General features: G+C 37.6%; 1 protein-coding gene across 1 annotated transcript; it reads left to right on the top strand.

Annotated features, from left to right (window-relative positions):
- Positions 1-900: 900 nt before the first annotated feature.
- On the top strand, positions 901-11,075 carry LOC149165266 (kinesin-like protein KIN-14U). Its single transcript, XM_089429766.1, has 13 exons — positions 901-1,023; positions 1,275-1,536; positions 3,253-3,579; positions 3,698-3,781; positions 4,688-4,855; positions 4,982-5,088; positions 5,207-5,364; positions 5,483-5,644; positions 6,006-6,221; positions 7,699-7,736; positions 7,880-8,007; positions 8,712-9,966; positions 10,380-11,075. The coding sequence occupies exons 2-13, from the start codon at positions 1,485-1,487 to the stop codon at positions 10,493-10,495; spliced, it is 2,811 nt and encodes a 936-aa protein (XP_089285892.1). The 5' UTR covers positions 901-1,023; positions 1,275-1,484; the 3' UTR covers positions 10,496-11,075.
- Positions 11,076-12,208: the final 1,133 nt, after the last annotated feature.

Genomic DNA, 12,208 nt, shown 5'->3' with positions numbered 1-12,208 from the left:
TGTCTTTTATGTACCGCGGATCAACAAGTTAATGACCTAAATCCAGAAGTATATAGTAAGAGTGAAAGCCTGCTCTTTAATGAGATCCAAAACCCATAAATATATAGTAAGGGTGAAAGTCTGTCTCTTACGTACCACGGATCAATAAGTTAATGACCCAAAACTCAGAAATATATAATAAGAGTGAAAGCCTGCCCCTTATAGACCACAAACCACGATTGAGATAATTCTAGGTAGTATGATTTTCCAGTAATAAATCAACTTAAATCAACCTACATTCACAACTAAATTATAATAAATTTCACACAACAAAATTATCATTATAATACATCATCGATTAAAACAAATCAACCAACATTCACAACTAAATTATAATAAATTTCACACAACAAAATTATCATTATAATACATCATCGATTAAAACACTAAAGTGTCTACTGTTCACCTTCTTGGTGAGACATTTTGAAGAACCTTCCATTCGTCCTCAAAACGTAGTGGACTGAGAGAAATCTTCACTTCACACACAACCTTTTACCAAGATCTTAACTACCGAAAACCTAACCAGTGACTTGAACTACATTCTTTATTCTCAGTCATTCCACAGTTGCACTAATCCTTTGTGTCAGGTCAATAATCCCACATATAAAAACATTCCACCCTTAATCGCTCACATTCACCTCAACTCAGGCTTATTTCCTAACATCAATCTCTCCATTACCTATCGTACGAAACCAAGAAAACTGAGCAAAGCCTGACTCGAAATGGGTCCCAAGAAAACTTAGCAAAGCCTGACTCCAAATGGGTCCCAATGTCCGACCACCCATACCCTGCACAGGCAGCTAGATAGCGTAAATTTCAAGGGAAGACTCCATGGAGGGTCCCGGAAAAAGTTACCCTCCAGTCCGGCAACCCGATCCGATTGAATCTCATATATGAAAACAGACTTAACTCCTATTTAGCCCGAGGATCTGTTGGCAGGTGCCAGTGTAAAATCTCACTAAAATTAGCGTAGAATTGTGTCAGGTTTGCGGTCTAAACAGACTCATTTTCTATCACAGCTAGATCTTTACGTTTCTTAACCTGCAAGAAGATTTGATTTGCAGTTTGCTGCATTGGTTTAGTTGTTGTAGCAGACCAGTAGTTGGTCCCCCAAGACCGCCATGCCTTTTTTGGGAGACATAGAATATAAATTTTCATGTTGCAGGTTTATGGAGTGCCCATCATAACATCATCCCATTTTGGTTTTGATGGTGCAAAATTTTCTGAAATTGCAGATGGGATGAATTTTGTAGGTCATAGAAAAAGCCCTTGTGAGTGTCTGATAATGACGACGAGAAGTCATAGAATAGACTGATTGAGGTCTTTGACTGTGGACAAAGGCAGAAATATTATGCTGCAATAATTGAATTACGAGGTGAGCATGGCGACAGCAACAGAAGCAGAAGCAGCGATGGAGATGGACCTCTTGTCTGCCCGGCACAACTATGAAGGATGCCAACTTCTCATGTGGGATTTCTTCAGTGGGGTTCATGAAAGGTATCCTCCTCCCATCGCTCACAACCACACACACACCCGGCCGCGATATACTCAAGCACAAGCCACAATGTACCCTACAGAGATATACACCCACACCCACATTTGTATATACGCACACACAAACATATATACACACTTTCATAAGTAAACAACGCAGAGAGGGACGACGTATTCATCGTTGGCTTGTCCAACGTCAATCCTGTCAATGGTAGGTAAAGTCTGCTTTGCTGCTACCAGCCCACATTTTGATTTTTACAATACCTCCTGAGTCCCTCCTCTGGATAATGCCTCTAATATCACGCAATCTCCAGAGCTGGGTAGAGAGTAAACTTTTCAAAGAGCTGACGATGTCAAAATTGGGCACATAATTAGAGGTTTCAAGGGTCTTTTAAATGGCCCTGTGCATTGTATGCATGGAATCATGTGTGGTACAGATGGAGTTCAAGTGGGAAGTGTAGCTTATGTGTACACATGGTTTGTTCATCCCCGCAGGTTAGATCTTCTATCACCAGTGTTGTGCTGTACAGTTAAATTCCTGTCAAGATAGATATTGAAATTTACAGTGATATCAATTAAATGCATGGAAAACGCAATAACAATGGGATTCAGTTTTGTCTTCTCTCGGCCCAATTTGTTTAGGATTAGTGGCGGGGAAGGAGTTTCACGGCCTTTGGTCAAGGGACTTCACCTGATGCTTTGACCAGCTTCCATTCCCACTGGTCATTCTGGCACCTTGAATAACCATGGTGGCACCACACACCTACATGCATATATTATGGACCTGAGCCCATCCCATATTCTCCTTGAGGACTGCTATTTTGTTTGTTGAACTGTGGCTTACCGGTAGGCTGGTGGGAGTCGACCGCAACTAGCCCAGGTTTGATTCTCAGCATATTCCTATATTGTTTCTACCAGAGAATCCATGAAGTGACACGTCCTTGGAGTTTCCATCCCGCTCCAGCCAAAAATTGGGTGGTTTCTGTAAAAAAACATTACTAGTCTCAAATTGGTTTATTTGTAGCGTTTACAAACTTGTTTCTGTTTAACATTCTTTCTAGTCTCCTTATCAGGCTGTTCTCTCTGCCTTTGGTACAATATACTTTTCCTTCTAAAATATTCGTAAATTATTGAAGTGTGTTGTTGTTCCTCCTGAAATTCGTGTAGATTATTAGGGCATCTTGTTGGTCCTCTACTTTGCTACTGTTCCACATTTGCAGGGGCATTCCTCTCTATGCCATTGTTGCATTCCTGTGTTTCTGCTTCATATCAATAGTTCCAAGAAGAACACTTGGAACTTCTGCGATCCCTCAGAATACAAATCAATATTTACCATTCAATGATCTCGTGATAAAAACCAATTTACATTGTGTCTATAATGTAACAAGAACGTTGGAAATCTGTGTTCAATCAAACCCCATGCCCACCCTTATATCCCTAAATTACCTTATGGTGATAATTGATGGAAGGTTACTGGCCTTGTTCATCACAAGGATACCCAAACTCTGTCATATACCCCAATAGGATAAACATTGTACCTTTTCTGTTTCTGTGGTCTACTTCTACATTGTAAGGGCGTGGTATGTTTTGCAGGTATTTTCTTTCTTGAAAAATGAAATTCTTTAATGCTGGTGGTTCTAATAGTGATTGAAAGTCTGGACTAAAGTGGCCCAATGACGTTTTTCATAACTGACAGTGGCTTTTGGGTATCTTCTCCAGGAGAGAGGCCTAGGAGGCCTTCTTGTGTATTGGTTCCAGTCAAACCCAATATGACTGCAAAGATGTTTCTTCCGCCAGATGATGAACCCTTCGAGGGAAAATATATGTCAAAATCACTTCAGAACTTGGGGAAATCAATACAATCTCTTTTGGGGTCCAAAACAGACTTTACCTTCACATGGGCTGAATCAGTGCGCCTGATAGTAGAGGATTTATCTTTGGCTAATGAATCTTGTGATTCTGATGGCAGCCTGGCACGTTTCAGAGATGCCAAGCTGTCCGAGGAAGAAAAAACTGATTTAAAAGCTTCCATTTCAAAGCTGGAAGGTAGCTTTTAATTGTTTTGCATCATACATGACAACCTAGATTTTTTATTTCGCTAGACTTTATGGATGAATATTTCCAAGAAGATTATTGTTGAAAATGGGTATTGTCTCCGTTTCAGATGAGCTAGCTGCACTCCAGGTCTGTGTCAGACAATTGAATGCAGAGCGGAGAGAGACCCTAAACAAACTGCTAGATCTGAAAGGTAACTGGAGCCAGTGGATCAAACTTTGACACTTTGTAATTTCAGGGGTCAAGAGTTCTCTGTTGTGAAACTAGCTAGCAACATGAAAGTTTGACAACAATTTATTACAATGTTGTGAGAATTAAACAAGAGAACTCCACAAATGTTTGACAGGCAATGCTCTTTTTTGGCCTAGCAATTTTATTGTCTGTCAAATGTTTTGGTGGAAAAAACATTCAACCCCCTTTTATGATGGGTAATGGCCTCTCAAAAGCAAGATACCCTTAAACTTGATCATCACTGACACTCTTGGATTGAAGGGTTCTTGCAAAAAAAAAAAAAATCTCCCAAGACTCTAGAGGCAAATGGAATTTTTTATGGAGATATGATCCTCAATAAACCTGCATTGTCTCAGTAAATTTTTTAATTAACATGCCATTCTTCAAACATTGCAAGGATCAGCATTAGGAGAAATTAGTAAACTAATTGCAAATATTTTTTGTCTTTTCTGTAGAAGCCACCTATTTGACCTTGCTTAATTAATTAATACATTTTTAGTAGTTCTCACTGAACGGTGTAGTCCTCTGATGGACATTGCATTTTTCAAGCTTCAATCCTTGGTTTTGCTTTAGTGACAGGTTGTAAATTACGCAGGTAACTTTTTGACCTGCCTGTCTCATCAGAAGAGTAAATTGACAACCTTTTGGCTATTAGTAAAGTGCTTTCTAGTTATCATTGCAGTCTTGATTTCCAATAATAAGATTGATGTGTTTTCAGTGATTCAAGGAACAGTTTGACCTTGCCCCTTTTTTTTATGGTCATTGCTTGAAACTTAATATACTTAGCAAGATGCTCTTGATGCCATAGATGGTTTCAAAGTTGATCCATGATTTTCATGCTTGAAATCATACATTTTGAATTATGCAGGAAACATCCGTGTTTTTTGTCGAGTGAGGCCTTTCCTCTTTAGTGAGAAGCAGGCAATACCTGGGCCTCTTGTAGTTCCTGATCTAGACAAAGTGGTCATAAAATTAGCTGGAGGGAAAACTAAAGAATACAACTTTGACAAGGTTTTCCTTCCTGGTGCTTCACAAGGTGCACAAAAAACACTATATTTTGCAGTTAGACTGTAGGTTATTGTTTAACAGAAGCTTCACTTTTTTGTCATCAGTATATCTAAGCAGTACATTATATAAAAAAATGTGTCTTGCGATTCTACAGATGAAATCTTTACAGAAGTGGAGCCAATTATCAGATCAGCTTTGGATGGACACAATGTATGCATTTTTGCCTATGGACAGACAGGGACTGGCAAAACTTTTACTATGGTTGGTATTTTCTATTTTGGACTTCTCATTGAGCCATCTATAATGATGGTATTGTTTCTTAACCACTTGGTGGATACAATTAGGCTATTAGCTATTTGATTCTTGTCAAATTTTGCAGGAAGGCACGCCAGATTGTCCTGGGATTGTTCCCCATATGATACAAGAACTATTTCATCAGGCCTCTCTGGACAGGACTGTTAGCTTCACATTCTCATTTAGCATGCTAGAACTATACATGGGACACTTGAGGGATTTACTTACCTCTCAATCAACAAAGTTAGTAGACCATTTTTCCAAAATGATATTTTATACTCACAGCATGGTATCCTTCTTCAAAAGTTAAATGTGTATGGAGTTGTAATGCAATCAGACTGTTTTTCTTCTTGCTATTCAGTCTTTCTATCCAAATGGATGCAAAGGGTACAGTTGAGATTGAGAACCTAAGGGAAGTGATCATGACCAATTTCAGCCAAGCAAGAAAATTGTATAGCAAAGGTAGCAGAGCTCGATCTACAGCTTGGACCAATGCCAATGAGTCATCTAGTAGATCACATTGGTAGGCACCTCTTTTGACTGACAATACTGGATTGGTACAGTGAATATAATTATAAATTGAATTTGAAGTTCTATTAATGTCCATGAATGACCAAAAATGGCTCAATGGGAGTGGAGACTACTACATACACTAGCAGCTACAAAGGGAGTGCATAATGCATCTAACAGTAAAATGGAAATGAATCCTAAATCTAAATCTAAATTAGTAACCCTAAAGCATAGCTAGAAAAAGGGTGGACCAAAGAAGATAAGTCCCCCCACAAAGTAAAGGGTGGAGCTAATTGCTGTTATCATCTGCACCTGCAATAAAGATGGGATTTAGTCGCATTCATTCATCTAGGTAATTCTTCTGCTGTCTGCAGTTTAATCAGGATTGCTATCAGTTGCTCGGGTGCTCCAGAAAGATACAGAGATACCAGCAAGCTTTGGATGGTAGATCTTGGTGGAAGTGAACGTTTGCAAAAGACACAGGCCACAGGTCAGACTATGGAGGAAGGGAAGGCGATAAATATGTCCCTCTCAGCTCTTGGTGATGTGATTAGTGCATTACAGAATAAGCAAGCTCACATTCCTTATAGGTAAATACTCTTGAGTCCTGTCCCTCTCAGCTCTTGGTGATGTGATTAGTGCATTACAGAATAAGCAAGCTCACATTCCTTATAGGTAAATACTCTTGAGTCCTTAACCAGCCTAGGTGCATCTTTACCTTGGATCTATCAAGTGCTGAGATGGATAAAATCCCTTGAGGTGCAAAACTTTTTTAGAGTGCAAATACTTGAGGAAAGGTTTCCACCTGGAGGTCTTTGATCTCTCTTGGTGTTTGTTAGATCTGTGGTTAGGACACATCTAGGCTGGTTTAAAACACTCTCCTCTCTCGATATATTATTATTATACCATAAATGAACATTAAAGTATTAAATTTTTTGTTTTCCTTCCATATAGAAAAGGTCAACAGCGTAAGTGTTACACACAGACATTGCACATCTCTCCACTTGGGCTGTAGAATGCACCTCTTGGTGCAACTAGTTTCATGCAAAGCTTCCAAAGTATGTTTGTCACATCGGTCAGGGACTCGGGATTCTACATTTTTCATATTCTAAGATGTGGATCCCTTTCGGTCAATACTTTCCTATGAGATCTGTAAAAAGAAGGCATGCTACATATAAAGGCTACAAAGAGCCCATGAAATGGAAAAATAGAGCTAATTTTTTGGCACTTGAGGAATAGGGCAACATGTATAATAATTCCTTGAGGTTTATAGAGTGTACTCATTTATTTTTTGTCTGTAACAATCCAGTTTTGTTGAGATTAAGGACAGTTTGCTAAAAGTACTGCCGTCAGAGTGCAGTGTTTAGTTCAGTTAAGTGATTAGGCATTTCACTGAAATTAAGGAAATGTTGTAGTTACTGGCAGCACTGTTTAGTTTAGTCAGTATTAAAAACCACAATACTTGGAATGTTAGTGATTAGGCTAGTTTAGACCTACCCACCCGCCCCACACATTTTTGCACACAAAAATGTATTATTGAATTAGAATTAGTTAGTCACAGTTTGTTATGTGCCTCTTTCAGTGGTTAAAAAGGATTCCATTGTAAGGGATACTCCAACTGAGGAGGTGGTGATAAATTTTGTGAATTATTGTTGGGTTGAGTTTGGTAGCTTGCTTGTGCTACCAGATTTAGGGTTTGGAGCTTGCAGAAAGCTTCCTTGATTGTGGATTGTAATTTCATATTTCCTAATATTAATCAGCACTTTTCTGTCTATTTTGAAATAGTAATTTAATTTAATATATTTACTCGTGTTGGGAGGGATGCATGGATAAAATTCCTATGGAGATCTGCATTCATACTCGAGAATTTTGTATTGTAATGGTATTCTGCATTGCTGAGGCGAGAAAATCTAGTGGTCTTTATAGTGTAAAAAAACAAACAAAATCTTGATTTGCTGATTGCAAGCTCAAAAGGAGTACTTGGTTTCATGTCTGTTCACTACATCTGATACATTTTGCAGTCTGATTTTACAGAGTGATTACTTATATAAAGTTTTACATGTGCAGGAACAGCAAACTTACGCAAATCCTAAGAGACTCAATAGGTAACCAATTCGCTTTTTTTTTTTCCATTTGTTCTCTTTGTATGCCGTGAAGGTTTGTTTTCTTGGTTCTTCTGCACATGGACTTATGGTGTCTTATTTCATTAATTTGAGATTCTAAAACACGTTCTTTTGAAAAAATGCAGGAGAAGACTCAAAAACGTTGATGCTTGTCCATATTAGTCCTAAGGCAGATGATTTAAGTGAGACGATTTGTTCTTTGAGTTTTGCAACTAGAGCAAAGGGGGTTCACCTTGGACGAGAACTATCTTATGTAAATCCTTATGCCCAAACCTTGTCTAGGTCTCCTGTAAAGGGAAAAAAGAAGGAAGCCTCGTGTTCATTCTATTTAGGTATTTAACAGGCATGTTCTATGAAAAGGTTTATTATCCGAAGAGCGTTGTATACAACCAGTGCCTCATGCATATTTTCTTGAGTGGTGTTAGTTTATATATGACTCTTGTGAGGTACAATCAGTGGACCTGTGATACAGCAGCCAGATTTATGTTGCTTTTAAAATAAAATCCAGTTGTCTAGTTCTCTCTTCCTTGTCTTGGCCTTTGGTTATGCTACATATATGCAATTCACACTGGTCTTTGTCTATTTCTCTCTTTCTTGTCTTTGATATTGCTGCATGCATATTTTCTTGAGTGGTGTTAGTTTATATCTGACTCTTGTGAGGTACAATCAGTGGACTTGTGATACAGCAGACAGCTTTATGTTGCTTTTAGAATAAAAACCATTTGTCAAGTTCTCTCTTTCTTGTCTTGGGTGTGTTACATATATGCAATGCGCACTCTTCTTTGTCTTTGTCTATTTCCCTCTTCCTTGTCTTGGGTGTGCTACATATATGCAATGAACACTTTTCTTTGTCTTTGTCTAGTGGTCATAGAATGCCTAGTAATAGAAATTTATCATAGAACTGATTCCAATTTTTGAGGGAACGAGTACCATGCTTATTCTTATTGTGCCATGCAGGAAGTCAAAGTTCAGACAGAAGCAAACATGGTTGAACTGATGCAGCAGATGAGATGCCTTGAAGATGACTGCCAAAGTGCAAGAAACAATATTCAAACCGTTGAGTTTCTTCTGAGAGAAAAGAAGAAACATCTTGCAAAGAGTGATCCATCCTTAGGGTACCAGGAAACAGTAGATAGTCAAGCTAGTCAAGAAACAGAGATGACATACAATATTGAATTAGGGAATGTAGCACAAGGGTCCGTGGGCTTGCCCAGATATATGAATGCCACAGCCTGTAGTCGCATCCGAGGTAAGTCAGTGGATGCAGAATTCAAAACTCCAGGCATAACGAAAAAGAGAATGCAATTGAGTAATGAAAGGAAAAAATCCTTATCAGGGAATGCCAAAACTATGATTTTTCCCGAGATGGATCAATCAGTTTGTGGTTCAGAAAGCTATGTATCTAATGACAGTGTTCTTACGCATTCCTCACTGCCCAACAAAAAGAAAATGAATAGAATTTATTCTAAGAGGTGTGGTATTGATGAATTCCTATGCTTTTCAGAGAGAAATTCACCCAAGGTTGGTGGAATCTCCAAAAATAAGATTAGGACTGGAATTTATTCCAAGCAGAGTACCATTTCTGAATCTCAATGCTCTTCTGAGGGTAAGACACCCATGGGCAATGACAAGAAGGCCAATGAAAAATATTATAAGCAGTATACTATTGATCAATCCCAATGCCTTTCAGAGTGTAATACTCCTAAAGATAGTGGATTGCCCGAACATGAGGTGATTGGTGCATATTCTGAGGAGTTCACCATTGCCGAGTACCAGTTCTTGTCAGAGTGCAATACACCCGAGAGCAGACGAGTGCGTTCATCAATTCCACGCTGTAAAAGGGTGATTGCTTTCCAAACATCACCCAATAAAACACCGAACAAAGATATTTCATCTACTCCTGCTGTTGAGAAAACAGAACTGACGTTGACAAAGGAAGTTATGTACAGGGGGCCTATAAACGATAAGAATGAAGACGATTCAAATCCATCTCAAAATGAACAGAACTGCAAACAATTACCCATGCCAACATTATCAAAACCTATCTCACAATCCCCCATGGAAGAAAATGAGATGAAGGAACTATGTAAACAAGAAATAGCAATAGCAGTGGCAGCAACAGCAGCAATACCGAAAAGAACGGCAACAATGGAAATGGAAACAAAAGCTAAAACAGCAACAATATCAATGACAGCAACAAAAGAAACAACAGGTGACTTGCAGACCAAGCTGACCTTAAAGACCAGAGATCCCTCACTCATGAGTATAGGATTTCCTTCCATAGGAAGCTTTAGAATGCATCATTTCAAATGCTCATAGATGTTTTCAGAATTAGAAATGAAATTGAAACAAAAGTGGGTTTTTCTAACATTAGAAGTGTTGTAAAGTAGAAGGGTTTGTACAAATTTTCTGTTCATATTTTGCTAACTCTGACACAAGATAGGGATTGCCTCTGTGAAATGTCATTCTTGAGAAAGTTTATGGTGTGACTTTCTTTTCAGGGTCGAAAATTTTGTAGTATTATGTACAGCTAAAAGGTTAATGTCTTTTCTACACGTTTGTATGTTGAGGCCCTGATCAGCTTGTATGATCATATTTATCTGTTTACCTTCTTTATGTGGCCAGGATTCTGCTTTCATATGGTGAAGATCGTGCATATACTATTGTCCGGCGCTTGTTTAGGAGTGGGGTTACTGAACTTGGGACTTGAGGATGACTTTTTCTTTGGACTGCTGCTCTGAAGAAGCTCATACACATGATTCGCAGTAATTTATACCTGGATCATTCATCCGTATCGAAATTAGGATCGTGTTCCCCTGTCTAGAATATTTTTTGGGTATAGTGGATTGTGTATAACCCAATACAGAGTCCCATCACATATAGAAGACTTATATTATACAAGGATATTAATTTATTGGAAGATGTCGCAAGCTTGGTGTGTGCCCTCAATAAACAGGTGGAAGCAAACGACTTGCTCCCGATAAATGCTCTCAGCCCGGGTTTTAAACCTCCGCAAGTTGCATGTTGTGTGAGAGGAGAAGGCTGGGATTTAGCAGGGTTTTGTATATTTTACAGAGAAGTGGGTTGGGGTTTGAACTAGGTTTTGTATATTCTAATTTGACAGAATTGAGTTGGGATTTGAACTCGGTTTTGTATATTGTGTAGATAATGATTTATGATGGGACACAGATACTGTATGATGTTACAATAGTAAATTATCCTTGTTCATGAACTGTACAAATTTATATTTATATTGTTCATGAACTGTACAAATTTATATTTATATTGAAAGATATTTTCATGTTGGATCTCATATCTTTATATTTTTTTTATTATTTTTTTCTATTAACTACTTAGTTCAAACGAAAATGGTTATATTTATATTATAAAATAAAAATATTACAGTAGAGTTTTTTGGTCAATTGGTTTACTTTGATGGAGTGTTATTTTCCCATCTCCTTTTTATTCTCATTAATGATATGTCAATCCTCATTAATGATATGTCAGCCTTATAGTAAGTTTATTGTTCTAAATGTCTTTCAGTTTTATTGTTAATAATTGTCTCAAAGATTGGCTTCCAGTACCATTTTCAAAATGAGAAGTATTTGTTGATTTGTATAATCTAGAAAGAAAAATGTAACAGTTCAATTATACGTCGTATAAATATATGTAACAAAATTGTTTAACATAATTATTATGGATGACTCCACAACTTAAATATTTAAATGTATATACTTGATTACAACTCATAGTAATAAAACATATTTAAAAAATATGAAACATTACTATGCACAACCCAGTTATCCATGAGCTTCTTCTCACTTCATTTCATTGTTTGTCAAGTTGTGGTCTGCCAACTTTATCTTCACATTTTCAAGTTTTTGTTGTATTGTTTTGTCTTTTTTGTCCGTATACCCAATAGATAGCTAAGCCATAGAATAAACCATGGTGTTAATGTTGACCACAAAAGCAATTGTTTGTTTTAAAGCAGTGGATTCAATGTAAATATTTATAATTTGTTGTTTGTGTTGGTACAAAATTGCTATTAATGAAATAACCTCACCATCTTTGTTGGTTATGAGTCTACTTTTTATCAATCAAAGAAATTTGTAGTTTTATTAACAACAATGTGTACTTTTTGTCTTCTGAGCTAAGAGCATTCATATTCACAATGTCACACAATGAATACCAACCAACTTGCCTGTGGTCCATTAGCATCCCTCCTAACCAAAGCCTCAATATTATCCAAAATTGTCCCAAACCACTCTCAAACTTCCCAACATAACCAAAAATAAAGTAAGGCTTTCTTACTAAGAATTCGAACCACCACCAATGTTGCGCCAAAAAGGTTTAAAACTTGCATTCTAGATAAGCCAGAGATAATGAGCCAAAGGAATCTTTCCTCCAACCATGTCAACCAAATGAAACTCAACACTAAGGCTAAACATCATCAA

This window comes from Pinus tabuliformis, chromosome 5_1 (genome assembly GCF_031772625.1).
Source record: "Pinus tabuliformis cultivar Carrire ecotype Pingquan chromosome 5_1, CPIR1, whole genome shotgun sequence".
Classification (NCBI taxonomy): Eukaryota; Viridiplantae; Streptophyta; class Pinopsida; order Pinales; family Pinaceae; genus Pinus; species Pinus tabuliformis.
The sequence above is the reverse complement of the archived record's forward strand: the minus strand, read 5'-3'. Positions and strand labels throughout refer to the sequence as shown.

Excerpts from the sequence above, each read along its gene's own strand:
- LOC149165266 (XM_089429766.1), top strand. The coding sequence starts at position 1,485 with ATGAAGGATGCCAACTTCTCATGTGGGATTTCTTCAGTGGGGTTCATG. Across the intron at positions 5,089-5,206 it reads CTGGCAAAACTTTTACTATG|GAAGGCACGCCAGATTGTCC; the intron begins GTTGGTATTTTC and ends CAAATTTTGCAG. Across the intron at positions 5,645-6,005 it reads TCATCTAGTAGATCACATTG|TTTAATCAGGATTGCTATCA; the intron begins GTAGGCACCTCT and ends TGCTGTCTGCAG.